We start from the raw sequence: 15,564 nt of genomic DNA on the forward strand, positions 1-15,564 counted from the left end.
GATGTGCTTGTTTTTTGAGTGCAAATTAACTCAAAATGCGGCTCAATAGTTGACAAGCAAACACGCATTTCATCATCCATCTGCAGTTCTCTTTTTTTTTAAATTTAATTTGTCAGAGCTGAAAATCCAAGTTCGCATAAGATAAGAAGATCTAAACGGTAGCAAAGACTTGATTGCTTTATTGTTCAAGTTAGAATAATCACTGCATAAATTAGTTTTCAAGAATCAATCACATCAAAGAATTATGCTTGTCTGGGCTTTTGTATCCTTACACATACATGACACTTGTAACATTGACAGACTGTTGCATATGCAACGTACATGTCATCTGTTCTAGTGTATACTTATGGCGTTTTTAAAAATAAAATAAAATTTTGGAATCTCTCGTGGCACACCCAGAATCTCTTTGGGGCACACAAATAGGGAGACAAGAGGGGGGGATGGTAGAGAAAGACAGAGAGTACGACCCAGACCAGAAAAGGGAAGAAGAGATTCTTAGCCAGTGATGAGAGGGAGAAAGAGATGCCACACTATATGGGCCAGGGAGGAGATTCAGGTGCAAGCGGGGCTGGATTTAGAGAGAGAGACAAAACTGCAGCTGGAGTGAGAGAGAGAACAGAGAGGCGGAGGCTGGAACCTGAGAAAGGAAAATGTAGGAAGGAATTTCAGGCCCTAGGATAGGGGAATTCTATGCAAAACACTACAAATAAACTTTGCAGAATTTTGAAATATTGTGCGCAGAATTTCACCAGGAGTAGAATGTGTATCTGCACACATACCTACCCAAGTGCTAAGATGCCTAAGCATTATTCTGAAAATACCTGTATAACTTACACAGCACATATATGTAAGGGGAAGAACATGGGCAAGGCTTAGGCAGGACTCTATGCAGTTAATTTATGGAATGTGACCCTGCCACATTTAGGTGCCCACACTTATGCCAGCTCTAGGGCTAGTGTAGCTGTGAGCTCTTAAATGTTAGACATGCTAATACTGGATTATGTTAGTATTCTATAACAGAACTTAGGTTCTTTTATGGAATAGACACCTAGCCTGTGGCCTCAGAGTACCTAACAGAGGCTCCCACTTATAGAATTGCCTCCTTAGAGCCCCTAGTTGGTGGAAGGTCAGGAGCAGCCCTGACACATGACCCTTGTACAAGGACTATTTGTGCAATGGGTGGGCTAAGCAAGTTGGAATTTCTGAGTGAGATGGAAGCACAAATAAGCAGACAAAAAACTACAAGATTAAAAAAGTAACTGAATATAACACATAGCTTAATAAACTTAATATTAGGTATTAAGGTGAAAGCTTCATAAACATTTAGATCCCTCCCAAGAAAATTTTCCTAGCAATGACTCCCAAAAAAAAAATCACAGAAATCATACATATCAATATATGCATTAATCCAATAAAAGTACACTTTAGTTAATATCTTTTTTAAACATTTTCTGGCACACTAACAGTATACCTCCTTTACAAGTTGTTAATATGATGAAAGATGATTTCCTTATGTATTATAAAAAGAAGCTCTCAGCTATCAAAATAAGAAACCAAAATCAGGACCGTTTCACTCTTGGGAAAGTGTATAGACTGGGTATCTACAAGAACTTTATTCAAACAAGGGATAAGCAAGATATCCTTTTCCTTTTGTAAGACGTACATATCGAGAAAACCACTATTATTTAATGCTTAATGAAACAAATATACCGTGCAACTATAAAAACCATTCATAAATTCCACATGAAGCGAGTGTAACATTAGCTAAACAGAACTTCAATTAGTACAATCCTAAGAATGTTTATCAAGAAAATATCGGAATATCACCCAGATTAACAGATGACAAGACTTCTTTTTTTAGAAACTCTATACAGGTAGCTGAATATCAAAGCCTAAACGTGCCTAGAACAGCACTTCTCTCTTCAATCCCATAAACAGAAGGGCGTTTAAGCCAAATATCATTGCCAGCAGCAGGTGAACCAGGCCCACCTTCAACATGCATGGAAATAAGAAGCCAGTGAAACATAAAAGCAAGAACATGCCACTAAAGTCAAGAAGACAAATCTCAGCTGGAAGCCAAGTACGAAATAAGCATCCCAAGGTACCTTTTTGACGCTCTTATAAATGTAGAAATAGAGCTCCCGGCCCACATTGAAGCAAATTCTATCCCCGTTACCAGACTGGTCGTTCACGTTCACAAATGAGACTTTCACCGGGTTGGAGCCCTGGGAATTAAAAGGTACCCTATTAGGGCGGCTGTACTCGGAGTGTGTGAGAAGTTTATAAAGACCTTCCCGCGTAGTGAACTGTGTTTTAATTTCGTTCATCTCTTTCCCTCCTCCCTCCGCCGCCATCTTGGAAAGTAACATTCATCCTGCCCTATACCCGGATCTACCACACTCCGCATGCGCATTCCTCAAACTCACTTTCAGATTATAGTTACTATCGGGTTGTTGTTTTTTTTCTCTCTCTCTCTCTTTCCGCAGGCGTCTACAACTTACTACGTCAGGAGGCTTGTTTACTGGCGGGCTGCGCATGCGTAGTTGTCCATCTCGGAGTTTTGTTTTCGGAAGGCGGTTGGGGTGAATTTTAGGTATGTCTCTCTGTGTTAGATATTTATTTACCTCTGGCAAGTGGGAATGGTTAGGGAAGGGGGGGAGCAGAGAACGTGCAGGAGAGGACCAAACAGAGCGGTAGTGGAAAAGAGAGGTGGGGCTTACACTTGTAGATATGCCAAGTTACCCAGTTCCTAGAAGGAGCTCTGGTTTTGAACTTTTTCCTCTGGTCCCTTGTACCTGCTCTGAATCACTGAAGAGGAAACTGCACGTTTTCTGGCCTCCTCCAATTTTTACTCCCTGTTTCTCTGATCCCATTCCTCTACCTGTCTACTGATCACCATCTCTCCTACTGTCATCCCCTCTAACTACCATGTCTTCAACCTATCGCTTTCCACTGCAACTGTGCCTGATGCCTTCAAACATGCTGTAGTTACCCCGCTCCTAAAAAAAAATAAAAAAAAAATCGGGCGGACCTTACCTGCCCTTCCAACTATTAACCCCATAGAAAAAATAAAGTTGTTATTATTATTATTATCTCCCTCCTCCCCTTCTTATCCAAGCTGTTCAAACTTGCTGTTCACCTCCATTGTCTTCACTTTCATCTTTAAGTTTCAAGTTTAATTAAAAGTTTGATTAAATCACAGTTTCAAATTTCAAAGCAATGGACAGTTAAAAATTAGGGGAGACGGACTACATTTACTACATGAAAAATGTATACCAAAACAAACAAGTACAGTAGGGAAAGGTTGGAACTACAATTTAAATTAAAGAAAAGAGAGAAAAACAAGAGGAAGGGAGAATCGGTCTTTTGCCCTCTTCATTCTATGGAAACTGCCATTGCTAGAGTCTCCAATGACCTGTTCCTGGGCAAATCCAAAGGCCTCTCTACTCCATCCTCATCCTCCTTGATCTATGAGGCTTTTGACACTGTTTTATATTTTCATTACCTTATCTAACTACTGTAAACCGAGTGGAGCTTTCTTGGATTGAAGACTCCCTATACAAAACTAAGCATTAGATTAGATTCGATCACTGCCTACTCATCGATATGCTGTCCCTGCTTGGATTTCAGAGCCCTCTGTCTCATGGTTTTCTTTTTATCTTTCCCATCACACTTTTAGTGTAAGCTCTGGAGAATCCTCTACCTCTGCCATTCTGCTATCAGTCTGTGTACCTCAGGGCTTTGACCTGAGACCTCTTCTTTTCTCCATCTATACTTCTTCCCTTAGTGTTCTAATCTGATCTCACAGCTTCCAGTATCACTTTTATGCTGACGACTTGCAAATCTACCTCTGTACACCTGAAATTTCTACAGGAATCCAGACCGAAGTCTCAGCTTGTCTATCTGACAGTGCTACCTGGATGTCTCGCTACCATCTAAAATTAATCATGGCCAAGACTGAACTCCTTATCTTTCTGCATAAACCCACCTCTCCTCTTCCTCCATTCTCTTATTTCAGTGGATAAAAAACTCTTATCCTCTCTGGCTCGTCAGCTCGCAACCCAGGATCATCTTTGGTTCAACTCTTTCCTTCTGTTTATATAATCCAACAGACTGACAAAACCTGTTTTTTCTTTCTCTACAACATCACTAAAATCCAGCTTTTCCTTTCTGAGCACACTGCCAAGACCCTCATCCATGCTCTCATCACCTTTCACCTGGACTACTACAACTTGTTTCTCACAGGTCTTCTGCTAAGCCATCTTTCCTCCCTTCAATCTGTTCAGAACTCTGCTGCACACCTCATATTCTGCTAGTGTCGTTATGCTCACATTACCCCTCTCCTCAAGTCACTTCATTGGCTCCCTGTCTTTTTTCACAATTTTGTAGCTCACTATTTTTGTGAAGTTTTTCTTATTTTGTTATCCACATAGAATTGGAAGGCTATGTGGAAAAGAAATATTGTTACAGTTCAAACTCCTCTTTCTTGTACAGTCCCACTCTATTCCTGGACAAGTGGGTAATCAATCGTGAGATCTCTTGTAGGAAACTTCATTTACATATTTTTGATCCTCCCCTCTTACCTCAGGACTGACTTCCAGTTATCTTCCTACAAGCGAGACAGTAGGAGATAGTCTTTTCTACTCGTGTTTATTTTTTTCTGTAACTTCAGTATTTTCACGGATTCATGTTTGTGTGCTGCAGAGATTCCTTGTGGGGACAGCTCTGGCTGTGAGAGATTGCAGACTTTACCAGCAAAGTCTGTTTCCAGGGAGTTGGCTGCTTTGCTGTGCACCCACCTGGACAGCCTGCATTCACTGGTCGGGGCTCAGGGACTGTTCTCTTGGGAGCATGGCTCACCCCAGGTTTGTCCACTAGTGGGTTTGAGCACAGGCTGCGTGGCTCCATGGCAGTGTGTCCAGGATTGGGGTCAACTAAGTGCCTCTATCCCTTTGCATGCAAGGCGTTTCTAGGTGAGGTGAAGGTCTCCAGCTGAGGTGTTGGGCCCGAGAGGCATGGGAGGGTTCTAACGCTCAGTCCATCAGAGGACCATCCAAATGTTCAAAAATTGGGCTGGGGGCAGCGCAAGAGCATCCCAGTCGCGATTCCACGGCTAAAGTCCACAAAACCTCCAAGAAGGGTTCAGAGGAGGCGGCTGCCCCTCAAGGTCCAGGGTTTCCCCTAAAATTTATTAATATGCTGTGTTTGGCTTATCTAGCCAATATTAATTTGCCAAATCCGCCTACCATGGTGTGTCTGTTGGCATCAGAGGCTCCCCTTCTTCCAGGGATGTGTGTCCCCAGCAGCAGGGCCATGCGCAGTCGGGACAATCTGCCCACGAACGACTCAGATGATCCAGATGATGTCCTCATGCTTTTGCTAAAGAAATCTCAGACAGGCACTTACATAGTAGGAGATTTGGCTGTAGTCACGGATCTCCAGGACCCAGATCTAGGTGATGCTCTGAATCTTGGGGAGGATCCCACTGCATGGAGACTATTCAAACCTTCTATGTTAATAGAGATTATTTCAGAATCCCTACAAGAATTGAAATTGGAGGCTAGTCAGTCCTCGACAGTACGGTGTTTTCTTTGAGTAGCACAAAGCCGCAGTCTTCCTCTTTACTTGATCATCTGGATATTGCAAAGATGTACATGGGTCACTGGGAGGTACCGGAGGTCCTCTGAGAGTGGCCAAGGCTATATTCAGCGTTTTGTTTTTCCAAAGCTTGATTTCCTGGTGGTGCAGATCACAAAGCGCACTTCTCTCCCCCGTGAGGAACGCAGCCTTTGCAACCCAGAAGGAGAAGGATTGGGCGCCATAGTGCAGCCATGGCCACAGGAGGGCCTTCTCTATGTATTTCCTCCGTGGCCTATGATAGGCCATCTTATGAAAAGAATCAAGACACACCGGGTTCGAGTGATTCTCACAGCGCCTGATTGGCTGAGGCCCAATGGTATGCCGACTTGATTCATCTGCAGATGGATCAGAGTCTCAAACTTCCCTGTCATTCTTGCCTTTTCTTGCAGGGCTCCATAGCCCTGCAGGATCTAGACCACTTTGGTCTTCCTTCATGGCTCTTGGGCACGAAGATTTTGTGTGCAGGGGCTACTCAGCAGGAGTGATGGCTCCCATCTTGTGCAGCAAGAAGAAGTCGACTATTGCAGTGTATGCTAAGGCTTGGCAGTGTTTTCAAATTTGGTGCGCTCAGAAGAACGAAGATCCGAGCCCGACATCAATCCCAACTGTATTCGCCTTTTTTCAGATAGCTGAGCTTTCCTGCTTTGGTCTTAACCACACGGGGGGCTATAGTGCATGTTGTGTCTCCTCCCTCTGTTGTGTCAGCCATTTCCTATTTGGAATCTCAATCTAATTCTCAGGTCACTTGCAAGATCATCCTGTGAACCATTGGACCGGGCTTCCTTGATGGATCTCGTTGTCAAGACAGTATTCTTGGTGGTCTTTACATTGACCCTCAGAGTTTCCAAACTTCAGGTTTGTCCTGCAGAGATCCCTTTTTTTGAACTAAAATCAGGCATGATCCTGTGCACTGTCCCCTCCATTCTTCCTAAGATGGTCTCTGGTTTCCACATCAACCAGGAGGTGCAGTTGTCAGCCTTTACACCCTTGGTTTTGAGCAAACATGACAAGGTGTTGGAATCACTGGATGTGTGCAGGCATTTGTCCGGTCATCTGTTCATGCTGGTAGGTGCAACCCGTAAGGGCAGACCAACTTTGAAAGCCTCCATTGCCAGATGGATCTGCATGGATATTTTATCTGCCTATATTGGAGCTAAACAAAGTAAAATGGGGAGACCCAATGATCCATCTTCTATACTATCTTTGTTACCTCTTTTCAGTAAACACTCTCCACAATATAGCATACAGTCCAGTCTAGATAGAACAACTTCTAAGTGCCAGTAGGATATCAGATTACCCTCTGAGCAGCATAGCTTTAAGGGATTAACTCCTCATATTTCCCCAAGGCACAATCCTTGTAATATTCTAATTATATTCTATTTTTATCTTTCCTTTTTCTTCTTATTTCTTTATTTTATTTTCTTCTTATCTTATTTCATTTCTTATCAAAATTCCATAAATAACTTCATAAATAATTTCTTTTAGAAAATGTAATAAATAGCTTAGCTTTCTAGCCATCACTTTTAGTCCCCTCAACCAACGTGATTCGTTCTCTTTGTCAAGTTATTTATGGAATTTTGATAAGAAATGAAATAAGATAAGAAAATAAAATGAAGAAATAAATGAAATAAGAAGAAAAAGGAAAGATAATAAGAATATTGCAAGGATTGTGCCTTGAGTAAATATGAGGAGTTAATCCCTTAGAACTATGCTGCTCAGAGGATAATCTGATATCCCACTGGCACTTAGAAGTTGTTCTATCTAGACTGGACTGTATGCTATATTGTGGAGAGTGTATATTGGAGCTAGACAGCAGCCTCTTTTTTTCAGTAAAGGCTCACTACTCACGAGGCGTTGCTTTCTCGTGGTCAGAATCTTTGGTGGTTTCCCCAGAAGATATTTGTAGTGCTGCCACTTGGTCCTCCTTTCATACCTTTACAAAGTTTTATAGGATAGATTGAAAGCCAAGGAGGATTCTGCCTTTGGATCTTCAGTTCTGGCAGCAGGCTCATCAGTCCTACCCTGAATTTGAGGGACTGCTCTGTTACATCCCACTTGTCCAGGAATAGAGTGGGATTGTATAGGAAGGAAAGATTAGGTTCTTATCTTTGCTAATCTTCTATGTTATAAATCCAGACTCTGTTCCTTGAACCCATCCTGCGAGTTGCCGATTCGCCAATTGCCTGCCTCAGTAAGTACCGGTAAATTGGACTTCTGATTCTTTGACTAGTCTTTCCAAGATTAACATGTGTCCTTATTGTACACTTAATCTTGGATATCTTTCGCTATTGTGTTCCATACTGTTAGTGCAGGCTGTATCTCCTTGTTCTAATTTTATGTTTTATAATGTTTTATGTTATGAGCAGATTAGACTTGTTTCTCAGGGAGTATCCCCATACCCCTCCCCTTTCTGTGTGCTATACAGGTATGACTGTCTGCTTTTGTACCAACTGGACGTTAGAGAGCAGTCTTAAGGTAAGAGGGGAGAGTCAAAAATATGTAAATGAAGCTTCCTACAAGAGATCTCGCAAGATGGGATTGACTACCCACTTGTCCAGGAATAGAAAGTGCATTTATAAGAAAGAAGATTAACAAAGATAAGAACCTAATCTTTCCTATTGATCTATAAGTGTATTCACTCTGCAGCTCCTAAGTATCTCTCCTCTTTTATCTCTCCCTATTCTCCTCCCTGGGAACTCTATTCATCAGGTAAGTCTCTCTTGTCTGTACCCTTCTACTCTACTGCCAGCTCCCAACTCAGTCCCTTCTACTTTGCTGTGCTATATGTCTGTCTCGGTATGTTAGACTCCTTCTCTGGCAATATTCAAATCCATGCTGATAACCTACTTTTTTGAAGCTGCATTTAATTCCTGACCCAACCCACTTGTAAAGCACCCATATCTGTTTGTCATTCCCTCTAGTCCCCTACCCTATCCATCTCATCATTCCCTTTGTAATTCCCTACCTGAGCAGCATGTATATATTCACCCTTTTTGTCCTGTTGGTCTGTCATGATTAGATTGTAAGCTTTTTCGAGCAGGGACTGTCTCTTGTGTATCTAATGTATTGCACTGTGCGCGCCTGGTAGCACTATAGAAAATATAAATAGTAGTAGTACATCCCAGAGCTGTGTGGTATTTGACGCCTTTGATTCTGCTCAGTGAAATGAGTACATCATATCCCATGCTACACCATAATCGGGATATGCATTGAAAGCAGTGCATGCACATAGATCTCATGCATATTCATTGGGGAAATCCTGAAAACACGACTGGATTTCGGCCCTGGGACTTTGAGACCCCTGGTCTAGAGGAAAGAAAATTAACAGGTAAGAACATAATTTTTCCTTCAGCTCCACCTCCTTGTGTCACTGGGCAGTGCCCTTCTCCAGTTCTTCCTTCTGCTAGTGAGCTGCGAAGGTTTATTTTCTTCTGCTCTGCATCTGGTTTTTTATTTTCAGATTTTTAATCTGATCTGGGAGGCTTTCTTGGAGACATATCTGCGCCTGAGTGAAGATAAATATTCTGTAATCAGAGATCTGTAGCTGAGGGGGAGGTGGCGGCAACTCTTCTCTTAGACCCAGGGCAGGACTAATTCATTGCGGGCCCCTAGACACACAAGTCCATTGGGTCCCCTGCCCCATCCTGCCCCACCCCCATTTATTTACCCATTTTCTTATTTACTTCTTTATTTCCACTTTATTTCTTTTATTTTAAAATTCATAACAAACAACAAAGATTACCATACAAGTGCCAGTGTACAGTTTTTCTTCTATGCAACTAGAGAATGACATGGGGACAAATTTGTCCTCATCCCCACAGGAACTAATTTTCCCCGTCTCTGCCCCATTCCTGTAAGCTCTATCTTAACCGCACAAGCCTCAAACACTTATGATTTTAAAGTGTTTGAGGCTTGTGCAGATGAGAATGGAGCTTGCAGGGACAGGAAAAGAACTCACGGGGATGGGACAGGAAGAGAGTTCCTGTGGGAATGGGGAAAAATTTGTCCCCATGCCATTCTCTATATGCAACCTCCAAACATCTCTGAACAAATCCCCCCTTCCTTCCTAGAGGAAGAGATCTTCAGCTGGCAGGGTTTTGAGAAGCCCACCAATTTATATTTTGCATTTGGGAAGGAGGCATGCGACATGACGAGAAGAAAATTTAGTGCCTGTCATTTTATTGGACTAATACATTTCTCAATTAGCTTTCAGAGGTTAAAACTGCTTTCTTCAGGTCAGTAAACTATACTGCTGTTACAGTATCCCTGTCCTTACCTGAGGAAAGGAGTTATGGTCTCTGAATTAGTAAAAACTTATTAAAATGAGTCCAATAAACAGGATCACCTTATTTCCTTTTTCTATTAATAAACGATTATCAACACACCTACAATAATACTTTATCGTAAAGCAAAAAAAAGAAAACAAATAGAATTTTTTTTCTACCTTTTGTTGTCTGGTTTCTGTTTTCCTCATCTCATCATTCTCTTCCTTCCATTCACTGTCTGCCCTCTGTGTCTCTTCCATATGGCATCTGCTCTAACACTATGCGCACCGGCTTTCCTTCTCCTCCGAAACAAGAATGGCATAACTTCCTGTTTCAGAGAAACAGGGAAGCTGATGCACGCAATGTTAGAGCCCTGTGGCCTGGGTTCAGTTCACTTGCGGGCGAGAGGGCAGCGAGGGAGGGAAGCTGACCTCACCAGGCAGTCAGGGGCCCCCTGCCCTTTTGCTCCCCTCCTAACGCTGGCCATGGGGCCCCCCTGATATTTTCAGGCCCAGGGCACTTGCCTACTGGGCCTACCCTTTAATTCAGCTCTGCTTAGATCACTTGCCTAGACAGCCTGCACTAATCTAGCTCAGGGTTTGGTGCCCTGGGAGCATGGCTCGCCCCTGTTTAGTCAGGCTGTTGAGTTCAGGATGACTGGCTCTGTCCTGAGAGATTTGTGGGTGCTGGCTGCATCCTACCTCCCCCCCAAAGACATGCCTCAAGCTAGTGGGGTCAGGGGTTTCAGGCTCTTGGTGCCTGACTAAAGGGAACCAAAAAGAGGCAAACTTCTAGAAGATATGCATGCAGGCTGATCGCCAACTTTCTAAATTTAAAGTTGCGTTTCACTTTTCAAGTGTCCGTACCAGGGCTCTGTCGGTGACATCACCCACATGTGAGAATATTTACCTGCTCTCCCAGGATAACACCTGTTATGGTAAGTAACTGTGCTTTTCCAGTAGATAGGTGTGTCATTCTGGACGCCACCCTCTTCTTCCTGCGCCTGCCTACTGTCTCTTTCTGATTGCCCTTTGGACCCATATAATAGGTTGCTACAGGGTTACTACCTGAGCTCCTTTGATGCTTTTGTTGGCATTTGGTTGTTATCTCATTGGTCAAGTGTTATTTTGTTAGAGTAGAACTGTTTGGGAAGTTTCCCATTTCCTTACTTCACCTAGTCTCAGAGGAGCTCTTTCACACGTGGGTACTAACTGTAGATGGCAGTATAGCTCCCACTGAAGAGTCACAGGTTCAAGGGTCATGTGTCCACTTGTCCTGCCACGTTTCCATCTGACAAGGGTATGTAAAAGTAACCTCCAAGAAAGCAGTAGAGTAATATGATCCTTTATTACATAAACATCAGATAATCACTAAATAATGCAGATAGACATCAGATAATATACAAGATAAAAGCAGAGAATATCTACATATACAAAATAGAAAACTTCACTTGTCTGCCACGTTCCTTCCTGATGCTGACTGGGGATCCGAGCGGTCAATGGGTAGGTACACACACAGCTCCCAAGGCTGCAGCAGAATCCATTTTGGAACCGTCAAAGTGTTTCTTATATACCTTTTTTCACACTACCTTTGCCCTGTCTAACATGCTGTCCCTGCAGAAAACAACACGTGTCCCTCTTATCTTCCAGCTGGTAGGTTAACTGCTGTGTGAACTTTATTCCTTATCCCAGTGCACATACCAAGATGTTTAAGTTGGTACACACAGATGGGCTCTTATCACAGTACACACACCAAGATGCTTAAGTTGTTACACACAGATGGGCTTCAGGGTCAGTAAACAAAGTAACGAAGTTGGAAAAACAGCCCAGGTAAGACAGGTTGAAGTACAGAGAGTTAAAACAGTAAGACATGAAGATTCACATACAAGTGGCCAAAGTGGCCATATATGCTATGCCCTGGCCAGCCATGGGCATAACACCGCTGTGCTGCCCTTCAATCTCAACATTAAACGTCGAGTTCAGGTGGAGAAATCTTCAGCGGTATGGATCCACTAACCCTGGTCTCGACCTAAACTCCGGTCAAGTCTTCTACAGGGTTCCTGCCTTCTACCTTGACCTTAATCAAACCTTCCTCATTTGGGAAGTCCACGTCCTCGAGCAACTCTGCCAAGTCTTCTCCTGAGGAGCCGCTTTCCTTGCAATGTCTTCCTCAGGTCAGGTAGCGTAGCAGTCTGTTCCAGCAGTGGTTCTGAAGCTGCCCAAGAAGCATGTCCTCCAAATCAAAGCGTAATTCTTCCTCGGAGACTATAGCCACACCAAATGTACCAGATCAAGTCTCGGTTTCACATTTGCAGGCTATGATCCAGACCATTATGCTTCAGGAGTTTGGTAATATGCTTGCCAAACATACTCCTGCCTCGACTCTGCTTCCTGCAGCCCAGCCTGAGCACTCGGCAGTATCACAAGGAGTTGAGTCCTTGGCAGTGCCTCGAGCTGAACCTATATACTCTATACAAGGAGTCAAGTCTTTGTGAGTGTCTTGTCTGGAGCCTATGCACTCTATACAAGGAGTCGAATCCTTGGGAATGCCTCAAGAGGAGTCCAGTCTTTGCGAGTGTCTCGTCTGGAGCCTAAGCACTCTGTACAAGGAGCCGAGTCCTTGCCAGTGCCTCGAGATACCTCAACACAAGGAGCTCAGTCCTTTTGGTGTCTTGACCTTGATCTCCAGCCTCCAGCCCTCCTCCCTGCCCTTTTCGAGGCATAGGGCGAGGACTCCTTGACGTTCCTCTCAGCGGAACCTGCCTGGTTCGAGGCACAGTTCTCCACATCAGTCGAGGTACCCATCGAGGCCCAGGTCCTCTTCTTGAGACAGGCCTCGCTCCTCTAGGCCTAGAGACTCTTCGAGGCCTCCAACTCTGAAGTCAAGGATGCCTCCTGCAGAACCTTACCACTATGGTTCTTCTCCTGTGAGGGATTCTATCCATTCTCTCAGTGAGTCATCTGTACCTGCATATTCAACCTCAGGTATCAGTACTTCAGAGAGACTTCACCTTTGTTCTCTGCTTTGCGAGGTGCCTCAAGGTCGCCTTCTTCCCCTTGAGGTCAACCTTCCTTGGAGCAGATACTTTTTTCTTCTTTCCTCAATATTACTTTGGACTCTGATTCCAAATACTCTATGAAGCACATAGAACAAAATCTTTTCTAGAGAAAGGAAAATGGTAAAACCAGAGGACATAATTTGAGGTTGAGGGGTGGTAGATTCAAGAGCAATGTTAGGAAATTCTACTTTACAAAGAGGGTGGTGGATGCCTGGAATGCGCTTCCAAGAGAGGTGGTGGAGAGGAAAACTGTGACTGAGTTCAAAGAAGCGTGGGATGAACACAGAGGATCTAGAATCAGAAAATAATATTAAATATTGAACTAAGGCCAGTACTGGGCAGACTTGCACGGTCTGTGTTTGTATATGGCCGTTTGTGGGAGGATAGGCTGGAGAGGGCTTCAATGGCTGGGAGGTTTTAAATGGGCTGGAGTAGGTTTTAATGGAGATATCGGCAGTTGGAACCCAATCGCAGTATCGGGTAGAGCTCTGGATTCTTGCCCAGAAATAGCTAAGAAGAAAAAATTAAAAAAAATTAAATTGAATCAGGTTGGGCAGACTGGATGGGCCATTCGGGTCTTTATTTGCTGTCATCTACTATGTTACTGTGTTAGGAAATGGGTATGTCTCGTCCTCCTGCGGAGTTTCTTAAATTGCCCACTAACAGACTTCTTTCTCAAACTTTCAAGCAAAATATTGAAACACATTCCATTCCTGCTGTACCAGGAAAGCTGGAATCTCGTTACAGGATGGTCCACTGCAAGGGCTTCGAGAAATCTTAGTTATCCCATCAGTCCCTTCTCGTGGAGTCTTCTCTGACAAGGACCAATCCTGCCAAAGTTTATACCACTGTCCCTCCTGGAACAGAGGGCAGGACCATGTTTGGTCGTCGTTTGTATCAAAATTCTCTTATGGCATTTGGTTGACATCCTGCCTGAATTTTGCAAATATATTCCTCAATATCATCTTCCAAAGTTTCAGCATGTGACTACCACTCTGGCTCAACTCCGCATGCATCTCCTTCAATCTTCCTCTGATGTATTTGAACTTTCCTCGACGTTCACCGCCTTCTCAGTGGCAATGCACAGGCTTGACTGGCTCTGCCTTGTAGACATGGACCCCAAACTTCAAGATCGTCTGGCCAACATCCCTTCTCAGGGCAATGAATTGTTTGATGACTCGATCGAGGCAGCTACTAAACAATTGTCCGAGCATGAAAAATCGTTTGCTTCCATCATTTGTCCTCAGCCTCTGCCTTTCACCTCTAAGGGCTTCAGGTCTCTTCCCTCTAACCAGAGGTGTTTTTCCTCAGAGAGCAGCTCCTTATACACAGGCGCCTCCTAAGAAACAACCACAACAGCCACGGAGGCAGCAGAAACCTCAGATTCTTGCTGCGCCTAAGGCCTCTCAGCCTTTTTGACCATCTAATACAGAGCATAACCTCTATCATTCTGCCTCTGTCCTCTCTCCTTCCCATTGGAGGTCATCTCCATCATTTTTACCAACGCTAGGAGATCATTACATCAGACCTCTTGGTGTTGTCCATTATCAGGGAAGGATACTCTCTTCATTTCATCCAGGTTCCTCCAGATCTTCCTTCAAGAGAGTATCCTTCCAATCCATCCCAGACTGCCCTTCTTCTTCAGGAAGCTCAAGCTCTGCTCCATATCTGTGCCATCAAGAAGGTTCCTCCAGACCAACAGAACAGGGTTTTTTTACTCCCGTCACTTCCTAGTTCCAAAGAAGACAGGCAATCTGCGACCTATTTTGGATCTCGGAGCCCTCAACAAATTTCTTGTCGGAGAGAAATTTCAGATGCTATCTCTGGCATCATTATACCCCCTTCTAGATCAGAACGATTGGTTATGTTCTCTAGATCTCAAAGAGGCTTACACTCACATTCCCATTCATCCAGCCTCTTGACAGTTCCTCAGATTTCTGGTGGGAAATCTGCATTTTCAATACAGAGTGCTACCTTTCGGCCTGGCTTCATCTCCAAGAGTATTCACCAAGTACCTAGTAGTTGTAGCAGCAGCTCTGCGGAACCATGGTCTACAGGTGTTCCCGTACCTGGATGACTGGCTCATCAAGGATTCAACATCTCAAGGGGTTATTGTAGCGACTCTACAGGCTACGTGGTTCCTACAAAATTTGGGGTTAAAAATCAACTTTCCCAAGTCCCAGCTACAGCCCTCTCAGACTTTACAGTTCATCGGATCTGTCCTGGACACTGTCCAAATCAGAGCATTCCTTCCTTTTTTTTTTTTTTAGTTCAATGATTTTTATTGAATATTTCAAGAAATATACAGAAAGCAGTTTAAACACACAAAATCTGACTAAGAACCAGTGGCATAAAATAAGACCATGTCTATAGTCATTAACATATAACCAGATTAATAAAAAAGTTCAAGGTATGTGCAACTGCTAGTAGAAGATATATGAGAAGCAGAAAAGCGAGGAGAGTGAATAAGAGAAAGGGAGATAGAGGTAGGGACAAAGAGAAAGCAGGAGATAGATAAGTAGAAAGAGAGGCAGAAGTGTCTATGGAGTAGAATGAACATATGAATCTAAGAATGACCAAGGTGATTTTTTCCGCACCATG

The 15,564-nt window shown here is 43.5% G+C and overlaps 2 protein-coding genes across 5 annotated transcripts in view; one reads left to right on the plus strand and one right to left on the minus strand.

The window, feature by feature from the left end:
- Positions 1-2,410, minus strand: part of WDR20 (WD repeat domain 20) — a 98,218-nt gene extending 95,808 nt beyond the window's left edge. For all 4 annotated transcript variants that reach the window (XR_004540080.1, XM_033951378.1, XM_033951377.1 and 1 more), the window contains exon 1: positions 2,106-2,410. Coding sequence is in view for 3 of the 4 variants with exons in the window: in XM_033951378.1 (XP_033807269.1) it covers positions 2,106-2,369 (264 nt within the window). In the remaining variant the exon portion in view is untranslated. The remainder of the gene's footprint in view (positions 1-2,105) is intronic.
- Positions 2,411-2,494: 84 nt separating this feature from the next.
- Positions 2,495-15,564, plus strand: part of HSP90AA1 (heat shock protein 90 alpha family class A member 1) — a 109,617-nt gene continuing 96,547 nt past the window's right edge. The window contains exon 1 of the mRNA XM_033951374.1: positions 2,495-2,593. The gene's annotated coding sequence lies outside the window, so the exon portion shown is untranslated. The remainder of the gene's footprint in view (positions 2,594-15,564) is intronic.

Source organism: Geotrypetes seraphini, chromosome 7 (genome assembly GCF_902459505.1).
Source record: "Geotrypetes seraphini chromosome 7, aGeoSer1.1, whole genome shotgun sequence".
NCBI classification, from domain to species: domain Eukaryota; kingdom Metazoa; phylum Chordata; class Amphibia; order Gymnophiona; family Dermophiidae; genus Geotrypetes; species Geotrypetes seraphini.